Below are 25,972 nucleotides of genomic sequence, written 5' to 3' on the forward strand. Positions count from 1 at the left end.
AGAAAACATTAATTGCACCAAAGACACTACAATGAGCTATAGTGTTTATAGTGGGGGGGAATGCCCATTTAAGGCATCACTGAGCACTTACATTATACACCCAGGGTGACGGCTTAGGCCAAAGCATGTCCTGCCTGCTGCAATTCATTCTTTATTATCTAATATCTTCACAAATACAAGTTTCACTGTTCTGTGCTTTAATCTCTGTCTGGAATATCTGTCACTCATATCCACAGTCACATCAGTACTTTTCATGTACCTCAGGACAGCACATGGCCTCTCACTGTTTACCCATTGTATCTGCTGCACTCATTTCCATTGACATTTCTCCATTAAACCATTCTGACAAACTGGATTCCACCTTCTCCAAACCATCGTTATTACTCTTACTTGCCCCTCACTTGCTCTGAGTTAACCGATACGTACTGCTCTCCCAACCACTCTCAGCCACACTCTGCCATTATTACCATTACATTCAGCTAGCAGGTCAATCCACGTCAGCTGCCGTTTCCACGTCTAGCAATCCCTGCTCTATACACATTGTTATATACAGTCCAATACCCATCACAGCAGCTCCAACAGCCCCCTTGTGCTAATCTGCTGCCCTTCCTAACAAGGGTTAATAAAGGCACTTTCTTTCTGTACAATTCTAACATGTCATCAGACACAAAGAGGTTAAACGCCCCATGTGGGTCGGCCTTTTACATTAACACCCTAAATATAGAGAAACGCTTGCCTCCTCATTGATATCAAAGTGTATCAGTGATTGCCACACATATAGAATTCTGAGAACCTGTATCTACATTAAAGTTCACATACCAGGCAGCCAATGGGAGATGGGCACATTCCCAGTGAGCGCAGTGGTCCCAGCTGTTAGCAGACCCCAAATCGTACAGAGAGAGTATGACAGTCCAGCACCTGTTGTGACCCTGCTCCTTGTGTTACAGTGCAAGGAGATCACTATACCCTTACATTCACACCAGCATGTATAGCGAATGTTAACAATCTAAGCATTTTTAACAATCCTGAGAAATGCGAACAACTTACAAGGACACGAATGCCCAAATTAGTCGAAATGGAAAAAATTCTCCCACCCAGTGGTTTTTAAATGTGAAATCCCCTTATTATTTCCCAACAGTTCCCAGGTAAGTAAACTAACCACATTGTTTTGGGGCTTCTCTAGGTAATAGTGGACTCTATATCTCCTGATGCCTGACATTAGATTAGGTATTAAACAAGAGAAACCAAACTGCCTGTGATGGGGAAGAGGGGGTCCAACTGCTTCCACCATAGATTCCACTTAAACCGATTTACACTGGATATACCCACACTCTGGCCACGCTCTTTCAATCAAACATGGCTGTAACCCTCGTTTGCAGTCAGTTAACATCCTCAGCTCACTATGGATTATAAAACCACCACCCCAGCAAAGTATACACATACATCTTTATTTGCAGTGTGTAAAATGGTACCCTTATGTGAATTACAGCAATGTGTCTTAGCTAATGCAGCTTCAGACTGTAATCAGACTTGCGTTTTAGTTGCAAGGTGTTTCCAAGTAGTGTATTATCCTATTTATTGCAGCCCGGTTTATAATTCTGCAGAATAGTTCGATCCTGCAAGTCGTAATGTTTTGAGCTGGTGATCTGGATTTGCAAAATATCACAAAACAATTCGTACAGATGTTCTCTTTGGTTCTAGACTTGCATTACATATACTTATTGCTCCCTGTTTCCAGATTTTCGCAGTGCTTCGCACTAATATTATAAATCATGGTCCACAGAAAACAAGAAATGAAAGCATAAAAATATAAAAATACTTAAATAAATAATTATCTTTCTTCTCAGACACTCTTTTCCCATGGCAATTCCTTCTTTAGAAAAAAAAAGAAAAAAAATCACACGGACTCAACATACCACCTTCTTATAGGGACACCCGTTTAGAAGAAAACTCCTGTTTTCAGATCAATTCACAGCTCTTAAGAAATAAAAACATGTCTTTAAAATCCTGAATTATCACTTCTATGGACACTCCCTTACTAGAATCCATTAGTGGCTAACTTCAGTGTTCCACAGTGTTTTTAAAAAATGTGCTGTGCAGTGCTCAGCTCGACCATCAACTAGATGGAACCACACTTAAGACCGTTGTATGATGGAGATGCCAACTCAAGCAATCTCTTCTTCTTCCTCTCCATCACTCACCCACATATCATCAGAATCGGCCATTTCGTCTTCGCTGCCCCCTGCCCATCTTTCTTCCATTGGCTCTCTTTCACCAACTTCATCCATTCCTTCTTCTTGTTCAACTTCTCTTCTTTCTTCCACTTCCTCTTCACCAACTGGTTCTTCTCTTGCCATTTTCTCCTCCCGCTCTGCTTTCAAGCTGACCATCAAGACTAGTGCCTGTAAAATGGCGAAAAAAGAGGCCAGCTGGAAAAGGTACTCCTGGGCTAACCAGAAAAGGAGATACATCCCATAGGTGGTGGTCAAGAATACTGCAAGGCCATGGATCCAGAGTTTTATAGCTCCTTGCACGCCAAAAACATCCAGAGTTATACGGAACACGGGAGAAAAGACAGAGAGATACCCAAGAATACAGATGTCAAATATATGGTGGACCAAGTTGATGCAGATTTGGAAATGCTCCGCATTGATGTTGGAAGGTGGTGAGGATTTAGTGTTGTTGTTACTCTTTGTGTAGTGCAGAAGAGAGCGGAGGTTGGGCAAAGTGGGTAGAGGTATTGCTGGCAGAGTCCATCGTTTTGACTTTTGGGGAGTGGCGTGAGGGTTAGGAGGAAGTTTAGATGGAGACTGCAGAAGTTTTGAGAGGAAAGCAGGGGGAGATGGCCATTGGATAGAACGCTGTAGGAACATCTGTATTGGAGATAAAAAAAAAGAGAAGACACTTAACTCAAATGTCAGAGGGAACAAGTCCAGTATTGTGGAGAGTCACAAGCATTCTATTGTTATTTTGCTAATGAATAAAGTGGGCACATTACACACAGGAATAGGACAAAAAAAAAACTGGGATCAGAGGAAGAAAAAAGTCAGCACCCCATGTTTTCTTACTTACTGTTTTCATTTGGCAACAAAAACAAACAAAAATACTACCTATTGGCTTCCTCGATCTATAGATATATATCTGATATAGGCCTCTGTTTAATATTTTTTTTAATAAGATTTTCAAATGATTAAAGATTTTTGAATTAACTTTAAAACATTTTTTTTTAAGTTTAAAAAATCTAATAAAATACTGTAAATAAAATATTTAAAATAATTTTAAAAGCATATAGAAAAATACAAAAATTATTTGAAAAGCTTATCCGAAAATATTAAATTGAGGCCATAATTTAAACGAATTTCTACAACGTACATTTTTTTTCTGTCATTATGGATGTTTTTTTCCACTTGGGCCCTGTATTACCCTATTTAGGTTTCTATATTGTTACTTTCAGTTCCGTTCACTCCTGAGCCATTACTCGGCAGCCATATTAGTCTGTTGTTTAAACAGCTTGTGCACTGGGGGGGATGTACAAACCTCTCTGAACTATGTCAATTGCAGGAATATCAGATTTCCCAGAATGAGGTCTGCTATTTTGGAAAGCCGGGTCTGTCTTTCAATACTAGGACTGAGAAGGTTAATTTAAGAGACTTGTTGGTCTACGTGCATCTGCTAATCCTCGGGCAACAAACCCAAGATTATCACCACGAGCATTTGTTACATCTGAACGAATTAGGGGAGACTTGCCAGATGGCGAACCATCTTGTAGCAAGCAGGTAATCAAGTAGCACAGTATACGATAAAAACATGGATGTCACATAGACACAATAAAAATTAGGAGGTTGTTAAAAAGACACTGAAGAGTCGCTGCATTAATAATAAAGATTAAATAAAAAATGAATGTACTGTTAGGGTTAGGAAGGAGGTTGGGGAGGCCATATTAAGGTTAGGGAGAATGTTAGGGGCCTGGCTTAGGGAGGTATATTTGGGATTGGGAGGTACCTGCCTGCATAACTGAACCTTTAAAACAATATATTTAAGGCAGAAACACAGCACACGTTCAGTTGGTTGGAAGCCCTGAGGCTGCTTTTATCTACTTGGTAAAGTAATCAAATTTTCCACTTTACAGCCCAGTGATTCTCGGTCATGCAAGGCCAGCGCAGCAAGTTTCCATGTTAATTTTTTAAATACTGCAATTTGAAGAATACTTAATAATAAGTGTGATCCCCACATGAGTCCTCCAACAGACCCCCTCCAATTCAAGTGAATGAACTGAGTGGGCCATGCGCTTGGTGTGGCTATAAGGGACTTCACTCCAGGACAAAAAAGGGACAAAAAAGGGTCAACATAATCGACCACTATCAACATAATCGACCACATCCAGCATTATCAAGGTTTGATAAAGTCTCTGTGGAGTCAAAATATTGCTCCTTTTATACCTTTATCTTTAAACCAGCACAGAGTGACTTGTCAGCTAGAGTAGAAGTCACCTATAACATTTGGCCAAAACTCGACGGTGGGACAATCTCAGAGAGATTCTGGACAGGCAAATTCTTCTTGAAATGAATGGGGTCTTGAAACTGGTCAGATTGACAGCTTAGAAATTAGATTTAGGGAAGACAATCCAAGGAGTCTTAAAAAATGGTTGGCAAGCAGTCAGGACCCCCCTCAAATCCCCCGCAGCAGACCCAGCATAGTCAGCGGTCAGACCCTATGACATCACTTTTTCTGTCCTTTACATTGATGCCATTTTCAGGACTGAGCAGGAAAGCTTTATAAACCACGTGGCAGATCATCTATCTATGTGAATTTGTTAAGGGGACAAAGTCTTCCCCCTTATTAAAATAGTATAAAACAAATCTTTAATTTTAGCATTATAAATTAAAAAGAAAAGCAAAAAGCAAAGTAAAAAAAAAAAGAATATTATAACGGTGGTAAAAGAAAAAAAAAGGCACAAAAAATATATTATAAATAAATGTATAAAGCGCTTAGATGAATTATATTTGAGGGGAGACCATTAACCGAGACCCCCAGAATGACAGCCTTTATTGTTGTTTTTTCTGCCTGTCTCCTCTCCATTGTCTGAAAGTTAATCACAGCTGGCCTCTCTGCCTGAAGCTGTTTATTTCGTAACAAGTTATTCGGTCAGTTTGTTTTTTGCTCTGATTTATTGTTCAGTGTGTCGGAAGTGGCTAAGCTCGTTCGATTCCGATATAGTTTACAAACTGCCCAAATTAGACTAAAATACAATGTACCGCTTATTTGTGGTCAAGCAGGGAAGCTACATTTACAATCTTGCCCGTTCCAGCCGGTTTGACACAGGGTAAGGGGGGAGGGGTGTTAGGACATGTTCTCGCTTCCTACTCGAAATACAGGCTGAGTGCCTTTAAAACTAATCAGCTAAATGAGACATTTAATTCTCGCACAGCATACTTTCTTTATTAACGCATTAACGTCAAGGTATTTATGTGGCTCTTGGTTCTTAACCCAATCAGTCCCAGAAGGCTGTGCAAATAACCTCTTCACACTCTGAGGGTTTATTCACTAGATACTCGATTGTACAGCGCTACGGAATTGGTTGGCCCTTCATAAATAATAATAATAATATTAATAATAAACGGAGAATCACAGAGAACTGGCAAGGGAACTTTAACATAGAAACATAGAATGTGACGGCAGATAAGAACCATTCGGCCCATCTAGTCTGCCCAATTTTCTAAATACATTCATTAGTACATGACCTTATCTTATAGCTAGGACAGCATTATGCCTATCCCACGCATGCTTAAACTCCTTTACTGTGTTAACCTCTACCACTTCAGCTGGAAGGCTATTCCATGCATCCACTACCCTCTCAGTAAAGTAATACTTCCTGATATTATTTTTAAACCTTTGCCCCTCTAATTTAAGACTATGTCCTCTTGTTGTGCTAGTTTTTCTTCTTTTAAATATAATCTCCTCCTTTATTGTGTTGATTCCCTTTATGTATTTAAATGTTTCTATCATATCCCCCCTGTCTCGTCTTTCCTCCAAGCTATACATGTTAAGATCCTTTAACTTTTTTTTTAATGCCAAACTATTTATTTATTAAATATTTTACCAGGATGGATACATTGAGATTTCTATTGTTTTCAAGTAAACAGCAAATAAAAAATAAAAATTCCCTATCTCGTCTATTCTACCTGTGAGCAGTGTTCACCTCAAACTTGCAGTTCCGTTGTGATTACTTAATAAACCTCAAAGTGTTTGGACCTGCGTGTCCGATATGCTTGCTGTACCCTTCACGCATGTATTTGCCCATTTTTGCTGTACTCAATAAAATGCATTATATACCTATTAATATACCTCAAAGTGAATAAGCCTCAAATTAACCCCTTGATCAAATGTACTAACCTTCTTTTTTACTTGCTCTAAACCTTGATGTACGTAAGCGTTGCCAGCTCTTTCTTCACCCCGTCACGTTGAGCTTGTGTGAAGTGACTTTTTTGGGGGGCAGCAATCTTTGGCAGTGGTTGTAGTGGTTGTTCTTTGTTCGATACTCTTCTAAGGGGAGTGGGATCAGTAAATCTTCCTCCGGCACTCTCCTCCTCTTCCTCTGTGCCACTCACTCTTTCAAAGCATGCTTGAGATACAATGTATAACTTCTTATTCCAAATGTTTCATTCATAAAACATTCCTGTGCCAGTCTCGCCTCATCTCACTGAGTCTGGAATATGGCATTCCTCTTTAGCCGTAGGAACACAACGGAGATACTTTCAAGGAACTGAGTAGATTTAGAGTGCAAGCTCTCAAGACCACTTCTTTTTTCCTCTGTGATTTTTTTTTGTTCTTTTTTTACCCGTCCACTTCTACTTTAACTCTTTAGTTTCACTTTTCCCAGGATACTCTACTTGTTGCATTTCCTCAGTACTGAGACTTTTCTCACCATTTCCCAGGGAACTTCTCTGGCACATGAAGTGGTCTAGAAGGCACTTTGAAGCCACATTAGGTGTGGCCTGCTCTCCTCCCCTCTTCCTGGGTCCTCTCTACCTCATACCCGGAATTCCAAAAGGGTGCAGCTGCTACGGAGAGCACAGTGGGACAACCTGAAGACAATAGCTTTCTGTTCCTCCCTCCCCTGACCCTTCCTAGATATTCCAGTTCTGAGGGAGGGGCCCGCTGATTGTCTGTGTGGGGAATGACATCAAACATTCTTTGTTATTGTTTACACAGCACCACACAATGTACACACAGATTGCACAAATTAATCTCAGCGTGTGTTACATACAAGGGAAGCGAATAAAAGCTTTTGCTACGTTTTTTTTTTAAAGTCTGGTAACTTCAATAAAATAAATAAAAAAATTTTTTAATGTTATTTATTATTAGAAAAAGCTTTTCGAACCTATTGAAAATAAAAATATTTATTTACTTTAAGGGCGATTGATAAACAGTTTGCAAAGGTTAGGGCAAAGTCACCAATGTGGTAAATGAACACACTAATTGTTATTCATTAAACTCCGAATTGAAGCGAATTGAAATCTGAATGGCAAAATTTTGATTATAGAGCTGATTTACAAAACTTATACAACTAAGCAAAATTTGCTGTTTGGCGGTTTTAGACTAAATTTCAAGTTTTACGTTAAAATTTGGAAATTACTTTGAATTCTTCGACACTGTCAAAAATTAAAATAAGAATTAAAAAAATTTAGGTCCAACTTGCCAAGCTTAAAACGGGCATTTTTAGAATGTTTGGAATTGGCGATTTAACTTAAAATGTGTAATTCCGTGACCAATCTCTGTATTAAAAGATAACCATAAGACAATAGTTTTGCCCAAATTTCTAAACTCGGGTTATCACTTCTCTACAATTCACTACAGTTTATTAATCAGTGAATTAACTCCCTGTTTACTGTTTCCTACCCAACGTTTACATATTCTAGCATTGCCGGATCCTCTTAAAGTCCTATAGCCGGTTAATTTGAGCACAAATAACCCTTTAATTAAGGGCTATTGTACAGCGCTATGGAATCTGATGGCGCTATATAAATAATAAAATAATAATAATTTACTAAAGTTGCACCCTACAGGACATCAATCATTTTAGCACTAAAAATATCATAGAATATTTATAAGCCAGCCTGGTTATTGGGACTCTCAACTGTCCTGAGCTTGGTGACAGTAAGACAATGAATGTGTTCTGTCCAGGCTACTGTCACACCCACGCTCCTCTCAATAGAGAATCGTGTTGTGCAAAAAAAAATAATTTCAAAAGCCTTATACTTTTTCTCAATCCGCGTTCACTGTTTCATGGAGTATAATTTGTTTTGGATCTCGTTCTCCTACCCACAATGCACCGCTCAGCCTTTGTTTACCTGGCGTTACAGATCGCTGAATAAAATCCTTTTATAGAACTGCAGAGCTGCTACCATTAACCGCTGGCACCATTACAGCCACAGCATCTGCAGAAACTGAGAGCGTTAACCCTTTCAGGTTCACCTACTAAACAAAGCTCCCCTCAATCAATAAAAAATAATTTTATGTTGTGTCTTGTTACGCGAGAGGCAGAGATGCAACCCCTAGGCCGTAACGTATTGCTTTCCTCTAAAATTCACATGTATGGGCCTTTTATTCAGTGTTTATTTGCTCTGTTTACCTTTATACAAAGCTGTAAAATGCATGTTTTAATCACTAGCCAATGTGCCTGGATTTCCTAGGCCAGTCCCTAATGTACGGTCTTTGTGACAGTATCCTAAAAGGGAGTGGGAGGGGCAGGGGGGGGGAATTATATGTCAGTAGAAGGAATTAAGAGGTCAGTTTCAGCGCCATCTAAGTTACACTTAACTAGTGCAAGTCTCACAGGGCTATTCAATAAAATCTAAGAATCCTTTAGATGAGCTGATTATTTCCCAGCATTCCCTTTTGTCGGAAAGAGAGATAAAAAAAAAACAAAACCACCAAACATGACAAAAAGCGCGACACTGCGACTAGACAAAACATCCATTCCGGTTTATTTAGCATTGGAAATAAATGAGGCGGCATGTCAGTGGCCTTCAACAAATACACAAAGACATACATTTATTTAAATGTTGTTTTTTTAGCTGCATTGGTAACAAAACCTTTACACATATTTGCTACCGCTCCTTGTCTCGCATGACAGCAAGGCTACAATTAGAAATGGTGAAGAAACGCTGTATGCACCATAACCACTACAGACTACTGTAGTAGTTATGGTGCAGAGGTGTCCTGGTGCCCCCCCAGGGTTAGCATTTGAGAATGGTTTGACAACTTACCTGGGGTCCACCAGTCGCCCGCCATAGACTCTGCGACTGAGCAGTGCAGAGAGGTGCCCATTGGCTGAGAGACCTCAGTTGATGCTTTCAGCCGACATTAAGCCCCTTAAGGACCGGCCTGTTTTTGTGATGTTGTACGTTAAGGACTTGGGCTGTTTTAACACTTTTGTGGTGTTTGTAATTAGCTGTAATTTTCCTCTCTCTCATTTACGGTTCCCATACAAGTTTTGTATTGTTTTTTTCAGGACAAGAAGGGCTTTCTTTACATACCATTATTTGTATCATGTCATATATTTTACTTTAAAAAAATTTATAAAATATGGTGAAAAATTGTAAAAAACAAAAACATGGATTTGGATTTTTACTTGAAAAATCTTTTACTCATCTACAAAAGCGAATGAAAAAAACTGCTAAATAGATAAAAAAAAATATTCTGCCCTGAGTTTAAAACACCCAGTGTTTAAGTGCTTTTTTATTTTTCATTTTTTGGTGCAAATTATAGGGCTATAAGTACAAGTAGAACATTGCTGTTTCAAAATATATATTTTAAAATTTATCAATAGTGACATTGTAACACTGTTATCTGTCATAAATCTTTGAATCACACATCACATGTGCATATTTTTTTTTTTAAAGTAGTCAACCCAGGGTATTCAATATGGGGTATGTTGAGTCTTTTTTAGTAGTGTCAGACCTTCCGGCATTCGCTAACCGTGGACTTCCGGGTTCTCGGAGCGCGGCCACTCCCCCTCCTATGACGTGGTCGTTCCCAGGGTTCATAGAGAGTCCGCGTCAACACCACAGTGCTGGATCAACTCGAAAGCTCCCGCGAACTTCAAACTGAATATTTACTTCTACTGTGTATCGGACCCGGACTGTTTAATCATTTACCCTCCTTCTCCTCTCCTACGACCTCGGACTGTTTTTTGGATATTCTCTTGCCTGCTGCAACCTCGATTCTCTGTGGAATCTCCATCACCAATTTGGATTATCACTCCTTCATAAGTTAAGTAAACCAGATTGGCTCAAACTTAATATATAACCATCCTAAATCTAAGTGGTTCGCTATCTGCTCCACATCAACTCATAATCTTGTTTCCAACACCTACTTATTAATTATCTGCATCCTAATTTGGAACTTCTCGCTGGTTGTGTTAAAATTACCTTATCCTAAAACAACTTCAAACACCGCTGCTGGTTATAACCTGCCAGGAATTAAAGAGACAGTTCAATTTGATTATCTTTTTTTTATTTAAAGTAATAAACATTATCAACCTCAGAAATCTGCAGTTGTTTCCATCTTATCAACAATTGAGCGTTACAGATTGATCCAGCCTAATTAATGGATACAGCAGATCTCACTTCTGAAATCACCAGATTAAACCAAAGGGTGGATACTCTCACTCAAGGCATGCAAGATCTACAGATCACCAATGAAAGAATCCTTACTTATGTAAGGGACTTGCAAACCCATACTCCTCACACAGTTACACACTCGGCTAGTGACCCTGCTGTCTCCAACCCCGAAAAATTCTCTGGAGACAGGTCCCAATACCGAGAGTTCATCAATTCTTGCAAGTTGTTGATTGCATTAAAACCCCGATCATATCCCACTGAAAGATCTAAAGTCTGTTCTGTTATTTCATTTCTGAGAGGTGAACCCATGGCCTGGGCTCATTCCTTTCTTGAGAATGATGATCCCATATTGGATTCTCTGGATGAATTCTTTGAAGCCATGTCTCTCCTTTACGAAGACCCAAACAAACAAGCGACTGCAGATTTAACCATTAGAACACTGCAGCAAAGAAACCGGCCTGTTGAAGATTACATTGCTGAATTCAAACGATGGGCACCTGATACTCAGTGGAATGACATAACTCTACGTAACCAGTTCCGTATTGGGTTATCTGAAGCTGTCAAAGATGAGCTCTCCAGAACTGAACTACCTACTACACTAAATACACTTATTCAACTGTCAATCAGTATCGACCGAAGACTTAGGGAAAGAAAAGCTGAGAAATCACTCACTAGCTCTCTATGGAAAAAACCCTTCACCTCTTCAAAGGCACCGGAGAAACCTATAACTCCCGCTGAACCTATGGAAATAGGGGTTGTGAGAAGTCCTCTTACTCCAGAAGAGAGAACCAGAAGAAGACAACTGAACCTCTGCATGTACTGTGCTTCGCAAGAACATGTTGTCCCAGACTGTCCCCTATTGAAACGTCCAAGAGGCGGTAAGCATGGTTCTACCACGACTATAATGAGTGTACTTCCTTCTAAACCAACCTCTCATTTTTCCTCTGTCTCTCTCATATTACAGTGGGACAAAGAAAGAATTACGACTAAGGCCATTATTGACTCCGGTGCTAATGGGGTGTTCCTGGACTCATCCTTTGTTACAAAAAATAAAATTCCTTGCGTTCAAAAACGTAATTCCGTCTCTGTCAGAGTTATTGATGGCTCCTTAATCTCCTCGGGGCCCATTCGCCTTGAAACTGTCCCTTTAAGGACTACTACTAATTATCTCCATTCTGAATTTCTTGTTTTTGATGTCATAAATTCTCCTCTTTATCCTATAATATTAGGGATAGACTGGTTACGGACTCACAACCCACTTATTACCTGGGCTCCTTTCTCTCTCACGTTTAACTCTGCATATTGCCAGAGAACATGTCTACAGCACATCCCCATTTTGCATGTTACTAGGGAATCCACTATACCTTCCATCTATTCAGAGTTCGCTGATGTGTTCAGTAAAAAGGAAGCAGAGACACTTCCTCCTCATCGACCCTATGATTGTCCGATTGACCTTGTTCCTGGTGCTCCTATCCCTTTTGGACACATTTACCCTCTCTCTGAATCAGAGTTAAAAACCCTCAAGGAATACCTGGATGAAAACCTCCGGAAGGGGTTCATTAGACCTTCCTGTTCACCAGCCGCTTCCAGCATGTTTTTTGTAAGAAACAAGGACCAGACTATTCGGCCAATCATCGATTACAGGTCTTTAAATAAAATAACTATCAAGAATCGTTACCCTCTTCCCCTGATCAATGAGTTGATTGAAAGATTAAGAACAGCTACCATCTACACTAAACTTGACCTTCGTGGGGCATATAACCTTGTTAGAATCAAAGCCAATGATGAATGGAAAACGGCGTTCAGAACCCGATATGGTCTTTACGAATATCTTGTCATGCCCTTCGGGCTATGTAACGCCCCTGCAACCTTTCAGCATTTCATTAACGATATCTTCCGAGATCTCCTAGACGTTTGTGTCATCATTTACTTAGATGATATTCTCATCTACTCCAACAACCTTGAAGAACACAGAAAACACGTGAGATGGGTATTATCCAGATTAAGAACACACAAATTATACGCAAAACCAGAAAAATGTATATTTGAAGTCAATGAAATCACTTTTTTGGGATATGTTATCTCCCCTCATTCAATAAGTATGGATACCTCCAAAATAGATTGCATTGTCAACTGGTCTACTCCTACTAATACTAAAGACTTACAACGTTTTCTGGGATTTGCCAACTTCTATAGGAAGTTCATTAAAAATTACTCCAAGGTTGCTCATCCCCTCAACCTGCTCAATAGCAGTAAACGGTCCTTTGCTTGGAACGAAGAGGCTCAAGCAGCCTTTGATGAATTAAAACGGAGATTCACAAGTGCACCCATTCTTCAACTACCTAATCCTGCTTTTCTCTACGTCATGGAAACGGATGCTTCTGATACAGCTATCGGGGCTGTCCTCTCTCAACACCAAACGCCTCAAGATCCTCTCCATCCAGTAGCTTTTTTTTCACGATCCTTGTCTCCTGCTGAACGAAATTATCCTGTAGGAGAAAAAGAGTTATTAAGTATTAAAGCTGCATTCGAAAACTGGCGTCACATACTTGAAGACACACGCACTCCTGTAATTGTTTATACCGACCATAGGAACCTTGAATATCTTCATTCCAACAAAACACTCTCTGCCAGACAAGTACGCTGGAATCTTTTCTTTTCCCGTTTCAATTTTCAAATCATCTACAGACCTGGATCCAGAAATAAAAAGGCAGATGCCCTGTCCAGAATTCACCAAGATCTTCCTGTAAACGAAACTCAACCTCCTAAAATCATAGGTATTATTTCGTCATTAACTGATGATATTAAACATCTCAAAGAAGAAGATCTTGAACTTCCCAAACAAGGCAATCTATCAAAAAAGGACGGTTTGTACTACTTCAAGGACAGGTTATACATTCCTCCCTTGTTTAGGAATAAAATACTCTCCTTGATTCATGATTCCCCTCTGGCTGGTCATCCTGGTACAAGAAAAACACTGGAGCTGTCTAAAAGATATTACTGGTGGCCTCGCCAGGACAGAACCATAGAATCTTATGTAAAAAACTGCCCAACCTGTCTGAGATCAAAATCTGACCATCATCCGCCATTCGGTCAATTACTGAGCCTACCTATTCCAGAAAGACCTTGGCAGTCCATCTCAATGGATTTCTTGGTAGAACTCCCTCCTTCGCAACATCATACCACCATTCTGGTAGTGGTAGACCGTTTCACCAAGATGTCCCATTTTATTCCTTTAAAGAAATTACCCTCTTCATCTGAACTTGCAAAAGTATTCATCAACAACATCGTGAAACTCCATGGTCTTCCTGAAGAAATCATATCAGACAGAGGAACACAGTTCACCTCCAAATTCTGGAATGAGATGTGTTCCTCCCTCAACATTCAACGTAAATTATCTTCAGCCTATCATCCTCAAACCAACGGACAAACAGAGAGAGTTAACCAATGTCTTGAACAATACTTGCGGTGTTATTGCTCTCATTTACAAGATGATTGGATCACGTGGTTACCAATGGCAGAGTTCTCTTACAACAACTCGGTACATACTAGTAGCAAAATGACTCCATTCTTCTCAAATTTTGGATTCCATCCTTCTTCATTCCCCGATCAAGGACTTCCTTCTTCTAATCCATACGTCTCCAACCATAACTCGTTCATGTCTGCCCTCTTCCTCAGGTTACGTGATAACCTTAAAAATGCATCAGCTGCTCAGAAAAAGTTTTTTGATACTGGTAGACGACCTTCCCCTACTTACAAGGTTGGTGATCTAGTATGGCTCTCTTCAAAAAACATTGTTACCAACCGTCCCTCAAAGAAACTAAGTTCACTCTTCCTTGGCCCTTTTCGTATATTGTCACTCATCAACGAAAACGTGGTTAGATTGAAACTTCCACCTACCATGAAACTACATCCAGTCTTCCATGTGTCATTGCTTAAACCACACCACTCCGACCCTTTCCAAAGGGATGTTCTTACTACTCCTGATCCCCTTCTGGTGCAAGGTGAAGAGGAATACGAGGTACAGAGGATTCTCGACTCACGAATCCATCGTGGTTCCTTACAATATCTTGTCCGGTGGAAGGGCTACGGAGTTGACGAAGACTCATGGGTGTCGTCCTCCGCGGTGCATGCTCGTCGACTTATCAACGCGTACCATGCTCGCTACCCATCCAGACCTCGTTGACAGCATCCGGTGGCTGCTTCTTATGAGGGGGGTTCTGTCAGACCTTCCGGCATTCGCTAACCGTGGACTTCCGGGTTCTCGGAGCGCGGCCACTCCCCCTCCTATGACGTGGTCGTTCCCAGGGTTCATAGAGAGTCCGCGTCAACACCACAGTGCTGGATCAACTCGAAAGCTCCCGCGAACTTCAAACTGAATATTTACTTCTACTGTGTATCGGACCCGGACTGTTTAATCATTTACCCTCCTTCTCCTCTCCTACGACCTCGGACTGTTTTTTGGATATTCTCTTGCCTGCTGCAACCTCGATTCTCTGTGGAATCTCCATCACCAATTTGGATTATCACTCCTTCATAAGTTAAGTAAACCAGATTGGCTCAAACTTAATATATAACCATCCTAAATCTAAGTGGTTCGCTATCTGCTCCACATCAACTCATAATCTTGTTTCCAACACCTACTTATTAATTATCTGCATCCTAATTTGGAACTTCTCGCTGGTTGTGTTAAAATTACCTTATCCTAAAACAACTTCAAACACCGCTGCTGGTTATAACCTGCCAGGAATTAAAGAGACAGTTCAATTTGATTATCTTTTTTTTATTTAAAGTAATAAACATTATCAACCTCAGAAATCTGCAGTTGTTTCCATCTTATCAACAATTGAGCGTTACAAGTAGCCACTTAGTCACAAAGACTGGCCAAAGTTAGCATTTATATTTGTGTTAAAATGCAAAAAACAATTATGAACGCTAACTTTGGCCAGTGTTTGTGACTAAGTGGTGTTACGAAAACCGTATTTTACTATGTGCCTTTTGGTGCTATTTGCACCTTTCTGACTTATTTACAGCCGTTCGTATGGTTCAGCACGAATCCTTTATGAAAACGTATAGGTGGCCGCCATTTCGGGACTTTGCACGTGTTCGCGGCCATCTTACGTACGACCAGCGGTGTTTGCCCACGACCATCTGGAACTAAAAACGGAGACGCAAACAGGCGAACACCGCTGAGACCTCCAGGATAGCATAACTTCGTGCTGGACCTACCGAACGGTCCACCGTTCGGTAGGACAATTACCCTTTGCATGGGGAATACAGCGACCCCAGGGATAACTATGGATGGCAAGGGGTTCGTGGAGTTTTACCGCACGAACGGAGACCGACCGCAAGGCCTAAACGTATGGAACTATTTTCGGCTAGAAAGTCTGTGCGGTCGGTCCAAACTTTGGAAACCCATAACTCCCGAACCGTTCATCCGAACGGGCCAGTTTTCAGATATGTTACTCCCCTGAACAAGGTCTATCCAGCAGTGCATGATTTAAAGGTGTACCCCCTGGTTTTGGGGTACATCCAGAATGTGGGTGAAAATGTGTGTAACATAATTGTCTTAACTGTTTATCTGAGGGGAGGGGACATGTGGGTTGCACCCAATATGTGATTGGTTATTTTATGCCTCCCCTTGGGAGTGTCCCTTTTGTATGTAACCACAATAAAAAGCAGGCTGGGCACCCCAGTCCTGAGTTCTTGTTTGACCCTCAAATCGCAGCCTTGACTCGTTTTGTGGGCAAAAGGGTATCCTAGCTGTGCTATAGCTAGTGGGATTATTCTACATTTACAGGACTCGTATGGAATACTATGGAAAGCAGCTCCTATCCTCTCCAGCAATAGGAATCCAGACTACTAAGCGGTCCAACTCTCAGCAAGACTAAGGGTAACCGTAACAAATGGCTACTAAAAAAGACTGAACATACCCCATTTGCAATACAATGGATTGTCTTCTTTTGCAAATGGTATGCCATCATGGAGGTAATTCTCATTCCTGGACTACCATATGCTCTAAAAGGCAACAAAACCAACCTGGCAATTTGAAAAAAAACAAAACAGAAAATCAAGCCTTATATTTGACCCTGTATCTTTCAAAAACACTATAAAACCTGTACATGAGTGGTACTTTTATACTCGGGAGACTCCGTTGAACACAAATATTAGTGTTTCAAAACTTTTTGGTACTGTGAGTGTCTCCTAGTTCTGTAGTAACTTCTGTGCATGCTACCTTCTGATGTGGTAATAGCTTTCTGTGCAGTCTGGTGCTGTGGGTGCAATCTGGTGCTAACAGAAGCTTTTTGCAGGAACTTTGACTTCTGAAACCGGCAGACCCAAAATATGTTGTATAATCGTTTTTAAATGCTTAGGCTGTTAACAGAGCACCTATGCTGCGGTCACCACCTAAGCAGAGCAGAGGCGACCGCGCCCCAACCCTGGCACTGCCAGCACCTGGCTACAATGGATTAACATGCTAGACTTATAACCCCCAGGACTCATGCCATTTGCATCTCAGGCTATGGAGGAATCCATATCCTGCCCCTTGGAGGCTGCCATGACACTTCACACGCGGTCCCTGTATCATATATCTAACCGAACACAGAGAGCCACGCTGGGACGCTATCAACACCCCGCAAGGAATCGGCAGACGACATTAACGCCCAAGTTCCTGGGAACTTTCTTCCCTTTCTTCACCTTTTTATTTCCCACCCTTTATTTTTCACGGTTCCTGCCAGCCATTGGAGCGAGACTTATGCCTGGGGGACCCCAGGGAACTTTGTCGCTATAGATATCTAAGGCAATGCACACCTCTGTTATCCAGTTTGTATAATGTTTATTATTATCACTTCGTGGTAGACAACACGGTTTAATGGTCAATTAATCTACCTAGTTAGCCTCTAAATAGGCACATATAGACGCAATCGTACTGTTTACTTTACTTTGCTAGGTCTAGCAATGTGTATAGAGCAAGATATGTCATAAACACTACGGTACCCCACAGGCCTCCCGGGCACAGCCTATAACACTCCTTTAATGACAGCCAGTGTCCCACAGTTCACAGATCGATCTCAAAAGCTAGTCTGTAATTAGTGTCTAGTGCTTACTAACTGACCCAGCCAATGGAGCATCCTAGCGAAACATTTAGAGCACTGACTAAAGAAACGTTACTATGGTTAACTCAGCATTTACTAGATATATAGACAATATATAGACATGTTCTTGACTGGGTGGCGCCCTTAACTATTAGACTGGCACATTAGCCTACTGCCGTGTGAGTGTACTTAAATTCGCGGCTAGCGTGATCACACCACCACCTAAAATCACTCAAGGGGGGAAAAATAAAAAAATAGAATTCTAATGTAATTCTACATAAAAATGCATCACTCCAAACGGTACTTACCACAAACCTGTGCGTAACCCACCTATTAGTGACTGGATCTAATTTATATAGAAAGTGTGCAATGATAAAAATGAACAAAAAAAAACTGTTTTCTATATGCCCCGATTGGCCAAGTACATTATTTGATGACACCTACTCTCTTTAGTTTGTTTCATATCTTTGTAAGCCTATGTAGGGGATCCCAGGGGGTCTCTCTTGTAGATCACTCGATCAGACTATCACAAATGTATTCTTTAATAACACGTCAAATATATTGAATGTATAGCTCGCTAGTTAAATCAAGGAGGTTAGCTCGGGTCCAGAGCGTGTTAGCATCATACCAAATGGACAAAGTGGAATACCAATCTTATGTTTACCTATTAATAGGCTCAAATATTTTAGCACGCTATTTCATATAAGCAATGTATAAATAACTTGTTATATTCCAATTTAACAAAAATGTGCAAATGTATCATGCCATGAACATGTCTGCATTAACCTGCCTGTGTCTGCTGTCGTGGCTACACGGGTATGCTTGTAAAGTCTTTTTGCCCCCAAAAATAAAGAATTTCAAATTAACAGAGGGCATTCCGGAAAACATAGTCGCTAAATTGGGCTATCGTTTTTATGGTAATTCCTTGGAAGAATTATTTATGGGCTCAGTGTTGACACTGAAGAGTTGTAAAAAATAATTTGCTTAATGATATAAACGAGTGATAAAAAAGTTTTATTGAAAATAATAGAGTAGCTATACTTATAATATACCATAAAATATTAGTCTTCTATTTATGGTAACAGTTTAACACTGGAAATGTATTTACAGGAGTCTAGTTAAAGAACATCATAATACGGAATTATTGGCATATTTGTCATGACTATTAAAAATAAATAAATAACTAAAAAACAATGTTGTTGTGGTCATTTTCTATCCAAGGCATGCCTCCTGTGACTTTAAATATAGCAGTGATCAGTACTAAGCTAACGTTAGTGTTAATGTTTGTTTAGTGTTCCTGCCAGTTAGCTTTAAAAGGTAAGAGTGCAGGTTATATAAACACTCAATGTGGTAATGTCTAACATGCACCCTGGCGTGTTAAATCTACTCATCATTTATTTAGGAATTATTTCACTCCTCCAACTCCACTAAAGTCACAGATAAACTATTCTAGCCTAGCACAGTGAGTGAAGCAAGACACATATTTAGATTTAAAGGGACACTATAATCACCAGAACAACTAAAGCTTATTGTATTTTTTTTCTGGTGAGTAGAATCATTCCCTTCAGCTTTTTTGCAACAAACACTGTGCTTTCAGAGAAAATGCAGTGTTTACATTACAGCCTGAGGATACCTCTGCTGGCTACTCCTCAGATGGCTACTAGATGTTCTTCCTGGGGCAGTGCTGCACAGTGTGACTGACATTCAGTGTCTCCACCCTCTATGGGAAAGCATTGTGATTGGCTGAGATCACCACTTCTGATGATGTCAGCCAAGGAGGCAGATCGGGGGCAAAGCCAGCAGCAGCAGACTGGAATAAATGTACGATTTTATTAAAGAGACACTATAGTCACCTGAACAACTTTAGCTTAATGAAGCTGTTTTGGTGTATAGAACATGCCCCTGCAGCCTCACTGCTCAATCCTCTGCCATTTAGGAGTTAAATCCCTTTGTTTATGAACCCTAGTCACACCTCCCTGCATGTGACTTGCCCAGCCTTCCATAAACACTTCCTGTAAAGAGAGCCCCATTTAGGCTCTTTATTGCAAGTTCTGTTTAATTAAGATTTTCTTATCCCCTGCTATGTTAATAGCTTGCTAGACCCTGCAAAAGCCTCCTGTATGTGATTAAAGTTAAATTTAGAGATTGAGATACAATTATTTAAAGGTAAATTACATCTGTTTGAAAGTGATTTAACTCCTAAATGACAGTGAATTTAGCAGTGAAATTGCAGAGGAATGATCTATACACTAAAACTGCTTTATTTAGCTAAAGTAATTTAGGTGACTATAGTGTTTCTTTAAAGGGGCTAGGGGAGGCCAGATGAGGGTTTTAACACTATAGAATCAGGAAAACATATTTGTGCTCCTGACAGTATAGTGTTCATTTATGCACAATATGAAGTCACTGTGTGAATGCATCTAAAGTGTCGATTTTACATGTCGACACCACAATACAAGCACACTAATGTTGAAATAATAAGAACACAATGACATTACACCACCACTAACAAAGACACAATTTCTAATGATGCTGCTAGGGTCCGGGTAGATTTAGGGGGAACTTGGGGTAAAGTTAGGTCTTGGGAATTCATATAATTTGGAAGTCAGTACCTTCAGGAGACTTAACTGTACATTACATGATTCTCAAGCAGCCAAACCCAGGTCCCCACTAAACTTAAAAACTCATGTACTCCCCTAAACTATTTGCAGTGTCGTTTACAGAACCACAATGATACACAGCACAATATCAGCACCATGGAATGTTAAATTCGGCAATATTGCGGCTTGGTTCCGCTTTGTTGTGGCAATCATTTTAAAACGATGACTTAACCCAAATGTTGAAGTTCACTTTGAATTCCAAGGAATTCTCACTTTAGTGTTTAAAATAAATAAGTAAAAACATCTTCCTTTTGCCGCAGCCATTCGTTTGCACTATGGTCCTTTTGTCTGATTTGGCCTTTTTATTCACTTGAACAGAGAAATGTATTTGCGCTTTGTTGTAGCAACCATCAGGTGTGGCAGAGATTAGACACGAATGATCAAATTCTTATCATTTTTGCAGTTACTTCATATACTTTGGGGGTCAGAGGTCAAACAATCTTATCTATAGGTTTAACACTTTCCCAGCCAGTAATAGGCAAACACATAATACAACAGCCCTGACATCATTAATCCTTAACGACATTTTCTCACTTTTAGGAATGGAAGGCATAGCTAGTACTTATAATGTAAAGGACCATGTGCTTCCAGAAACATAAAATGTTTACCAACGTGACGGAATCCTTGATGCAGGATTAATCACTAGAATGAATTCAAAATAAAGCTCAACAATTGGGCCAAAAACAAACAGCCAAGTGGGAGAATATTTCAGTTTAGCTATTTTGGCACACATTTTAATTCTCAACTATTTACACTTTTCTTTTAACATGGCTCATATTTTACTAGTTCCCATGGAGAATATATATATATATATATATATATATATACACACACACACCTCTTTGAACAAAGAGCAGGCAAGAATAAGACTTGTAAATGTAAAAATTGTAGATCATGTCATTTGATTAATCAGCTGATTAAAAAAAAAATAAAGTGAGGGGTGCCATGAAAGCAAAATTAAGTTTCAGGCCAAAAAAAAAAGCCAAACCACATTTCCCTTGGTACCAGGCTTTCCTTGCCCCTGCCCCAAGATCGACCCTCTGTGTGAGGGTGAGTTGGGCTGTGTGTGAATAGGTTAGGAACACCAGGTAGTGCTAAACACACCATTTAGGTGGCTTGCCCTCTAAAACTCCTTATTTCCAGACCCCTTTGTGACAATCGAAATTGTAGATTTTTAGCCAATCCAATGTTTTCCCTTGGCTAAAATTGGCACAGGGCGGGGCCAAATGCCGTTTTGGCCAATCAGGACCTCCTCAGAGATACATTGAATCAATGCATCTGAGGAAAATTCAGTGTCTCCATTGAGAACGTGGAGACGTTAAACAGCAGGGCTGTTTACTGAGCCAGGAAGTCCCTCCAGTGACCATCTAAGGAGTGGCCACTTGGAGGTGTCCCTAGGGGCAATGTAAACCATGCCTTTTCCATGAAAAGGCAGTGTTTGCATGAAAATGCCTGAAGGGAGCCATTTATACTCCCCAGAATAACAACATTAAGCTGTAGTTCTGGTGACTAGTGTCCCTTTTAAAGGACCACTATAGTGCCAAGAACACACTTGTTTTCCTGGCACTAGTGCCCTGAGGGTACACCCACCTCAGGACTCTAGGGGGTGGAAGGGGTTAAATTTACCCCTTTCTCCAGCGCCGACTCTCCTCCTCTCAATGTGCATGAGCCATGCGCACATTCAGCAAGTCCATAGGAAAGAATTCTCAATGCTTTCCTATGGACGCTGGCATCTTCTCATGGTGAAAATCCCAGTGAGAAGTGCGGAAGCGCCTCTAGCTGCTGTCAATGAGACAGCCACTAGAGGCTGGATTAACCCCATTATAAACATAGTTTCAGAGAAACTGCTATGTTTATAGAAAAAAGGGTTAAACCTAGCTGGACCTGGCACCCAGACCACTTAATTAAGCTGAAGTGGTCTGGGTGCCTATAGTGGTCCTTTAACATAACGGTTAAACGCACTCTTTTAACTACCCCCCCACCCACAACCAAAATTCCCATGGGAGGGGGACTGCATTACCTGGTGATCCTAAGAGCTAGAGTTCACTCACAAGATCTGGAGCATTGCCATGTAACCGCAGCAACACTCCGACCTTGCAGGAGGAACCCGGCAGAGCTGCAAGATAGAGCTCCTGGGTCCTCCTGCATCAGCTGCCCAGTAAACAGCCAATAAGATCTCTTCCCACTGGCCCATGAAGGCACAGCAGGCCCTGCAAGGGAAATCCTGTGATCTTCCCTGCCAGCTTTAGCTAGGATGCCAGAGGACCTGGTTCATCAGTCCCCAGCCCGTGGCAGAACTACCATTACCAAGTTATTTTTGGGGACCCCTGTACTAGAAGACACCTAGTCTTTTCAAGTTATGATTGAAGGTTGCTCCATTCGTTGTGTCTCTTTACTATAAAAGAATGGGTGTGCCTGACCTCTGGTTGCATTCCCAGCCTTGGTGGATCACTTTATCGCACAACATTCCAGATCGTCACCTAGACATACTAATCTCAGCCGCAATAAATTGCATTGATTTTTACAGGCCATTTAAATTGTAGATTTACGTCCACACCTCAAATAGTGTTGCACAGAGTGGTTATATAGCAAATTACAGTATGCACACAAGTTACAGAGAACACTTAGACCTCTCTTATCTGCTTTGTGGTGCAAAGGACGTTTGTTTAGCTCATTAACCAGCAAGACAATCATGTAATTGAATGAATCTTTTATTGCTTTCACTTTAGACAGATCAAATAACTTTAAATTTGTAGTCTTGTCCTCTGCACTCTGAATGTTAGAAAGAATCTTTACCCTAATCCCATCAGGAGGAACATTGTGGCAGTCGGTACCTGTAGAACAAAAAGACAGTCAAGCTCTCTGTACACACTTACAAAAGGAGTCTGGATTCTACAACAATGCAAAAAAAAAAAGTTTCCTCAAATCCTATTCAATGAATCCTTTTAAACTGTTAGAAATAAGGATTCTTACAATTTGCATCAGTAAATGCACGTTCCACAAGTGTATGTACAATACTAATCAGAGCTGCAGGTTCTATAAATCCTGGTCACCAACCAAGATTTGGATACACCTTTAACCACTTTATCGCAGCATCGATTCACCCTTTAGGAAGGCATGTTTCACCTCACCCACTGATGAACCAAACACTAGAATCCAGAGCGGATGTAATGCAGGGAAGCCACACATCATGGATGGTCAGAACTGAAAGCTAGCAATATAAGGCCCTCTTACAGGACAAGACATTTTAAAAGGGGGCTAGTAACGGTGAAGCCTAGAATAATGCATGTTAAACATTGAACAGAGGGGCTGTACCCCAATCATACAAGTAAATATGTCCAATCAGGACATGTCAAGCGTGTCAGAGCGTTTACTAAAGCATCACTGGTAATTCAGAGACTCTAGTCTAATGCTGTCATCAGCCACGCTTATGCTTTGTCAGTAGGTTAAACTGAGTTACATACACTTACCATGGGAAGAGCCAACAGGTAACTTGTTCAAGCAAATCCTTAGCACCACCTGCAGAAACACAGGATAAAGATTAACTACGTAACAAGGAAGTCATTTACTTAAGACTAGAGACACCCAGAGTTTAAATACCGGTCAATAGTACGTATGGGCAACCTTCGGCAATCCAAATGTTGTGGACCAAGTCTCCCATAATACTCAAGAGCCCTAAAGCTGGCAAAGCATCGGGGAGATTTAGTCCGCAACTTCTGAAGTGCTAAGGTTGCCTAATCCAGGGCAAGAGCGTGTCAGAGCGTTTACTATAACTTCATAACATTCAGAGACTCTAGTCAAGCTGTCATCATTCACGCTCATTTGGCAATAAACAGGCCAGGGGTAGTCATTACTGCCATCCAGCTCCCAGTGGTTACAGTTTACATTAAGTTTGTACTCTAGACAGGTTCAGATAACCCTCTACAGAAGCCAAACATGGTAGTTTATAAACAAAGTATGTCATTATAAAAAAAAAGACATCCCAAGGGGTAGGATATTAAATCTAATTTTAAGAGACTGCTTTATCACCAGGTACAATTTTTACATACCGAGGTCAGTGATGGCGACCAGCTGAAGAAGTCACATGAATCAGATTGAGATTAAATAGTCACTGCACCTGCAAATACATGGATTGTTAAAACCACACAAAAGGGATAGAATTCACATCATAGGTACAGTGTGAGCATATCAGAGCGTTTACTAAGGCTTCATAACATTCAGAGACTCTAGTCAAGATGTCATCATGCATGGTCACAGGGTTTGGACTGGAGTCAGGGTATAACACAGCCAGTCTTTAGCTTGCAAAGTGAATTCTACATAGAATCAAACCATGCTTACCTTAGATTGCAGCATACAGCAGTGTCATTCCTCTGACCGTCAGCTCAGTACACCCTGCAATAAAAACAGAACAAACATTAGCATTCTGTACAGACTGCAATGCAGCTTCCAGAGACGCCAAGGCCGATCAGAACGCTGCGGATGTATCATCACTAAAGGGATCAGTAGTTATTGGTCTCATCATATACAGGCCAAGCATTTAAATGGACTCCATCATCAAAAAAAGTATGTATGGAAGATAAATGCAGTGGTTACAATTTTAGCTACTTTTAATAGCTCGCAGTTTGAGCTAAATTCACTAGGGAGTTATATTTACAGATCAGCCTGACAAGCTATAGCAGAAACGATTGGGGGTGGGAGAAACTCATGATAAGAATAAGGCGGTGGTGCACCACAAAACTGCGCAGAACAATTGGTTATCCATGCGCCATGTATATAATAAAGTGTTTGCCATCGGTACTAGCCCCCAATGTTACCCTTGGTGGATATAAAGACTTATTATAAAGTATATGTTACATAAGAGCTTGGTTTGCTGCAGAAGGCGGCATTTTGCTATACAAATATGTTTTGATGATAGATTCACTTAGACATTGAGAAATACTGAGTCAGTACTTACCATCTATACGCCATTCACATCCGCCAACACATAGACCCAATCCATCTCACCAACATGGCTTACATTACCTGTAACAATACATCATACAAAAGACAGTAAGTTAGAACAGTGACAACTCTAACCAGAAGTTAAATAAAAATCACAAGTGACAAGTTATAAAATGACAAACCATATTGATAGTATTAACACCTTGCACACAGAGATATTAGTAATATTCTATACAGAGAACACTATAAACAATTATATAAAGTGCTCCATAAGGGAGCTGTCTCCATCCTCTACCTTTGTGGGGGTATCTGGGGACGATATCCACCAGGATGGCTCGGATACAGAACGGACTGAAAGTGGCGCTTGGCCGCCATCTCCAGACACAGCTGGACACAAAGCGCCATGTTACCACTCCAACACCAAAAGGGAGAAGAGAAAGATGGCGGGTGCATCAGCTATTTATAATCCTGATAAGCCACGCCCATTGCCCTGGCGTCCTCACAGCCTGAAAGAGATATTTGAGCTGCCCGAGGAGCGCCTGTCTGCAAAGCACTGAACAAGTTAGACCTTAGAGATTTCTCATATAAAACCTGGTTTAGTCCTATGTTAATGCCATTTTACCTAAAGACAGGATGGTGTCCTGGAACA

General features: G+C 40.6%; 1 protein-coding gene and 1 long non-coding RNA gene across 2 annotated transcripts; both read right to left on the reverse strand.

Annotated features, from left to right (window-relative positions):
• Positions 1–689: 689 nt before the first annotated feature.
• Positions 690–7,155, reverse strand: C9H6orf47 (chromosome 9 C6orf47 homolog). Its single transcript, XM_063433268.1, has 2 exons — positions 6,394–7,155; positions 690–2,873 (listed from the first exon to the last, which is right to left on the reverse strand). The coding sequence occupies exon 2, from the start codon at positions 2,871–2,873 to the stop codon at positions 2,166–2,168; it is 708 nt and encodes a 235-aa protein (XP_063289338.1). The 5' UTR covers positions 6,394–7,155; the 3' UTR covers positions 690–2,165.
• Positions 7,156–23,075: 15,920 nt separating this feature from the next.
• On the reverse strand, positions 23,076–25,889 carry LOC134572467 (uncharacterized). The gene is made up of 6 exons (XR_010085281.1): positions 25,619–25,889; positions 25,337–25,404; positions 24,721–24,774; positions 24,432–24,499; positions 23,853–23,901; positions 23,076–23,216 (listed from the first exon to the last, which is right to left on the reverse strand). It is a non-coding gene; the product is annotated as an uncharacterized LOC134572467 (long non-coding RNA).
• Between the last annotated feature and the right edge of the window lie 83 nt (positions 25,890–25,972).

This window comes from Pelobates fuscus, chromosome 9, assembly GCF_036172605.1.
Source record: "Pelobates fuscus isolate aPelFus1 chromosome 9, aPelFus1.pri, whole genome shotgun sequence".
Classification (NCBI taxonomy): domain Eukaryota; kingdom Metazoa; phylum Chordata; class Amphibia; order Anura; family Pelobatidae; genus Pelobates; species Pelobates fuscus.

Bases quoted from the DNA above. Each gene is read 5' to 3' on its own strand.
- C9H6orf47 (XM_063433268.1), bottom strand. From the start codon at position 2,873: ATGTTCCTACAGCGTTCTATCCAATGGCCATCTCCCCCTGCTTTCCTC.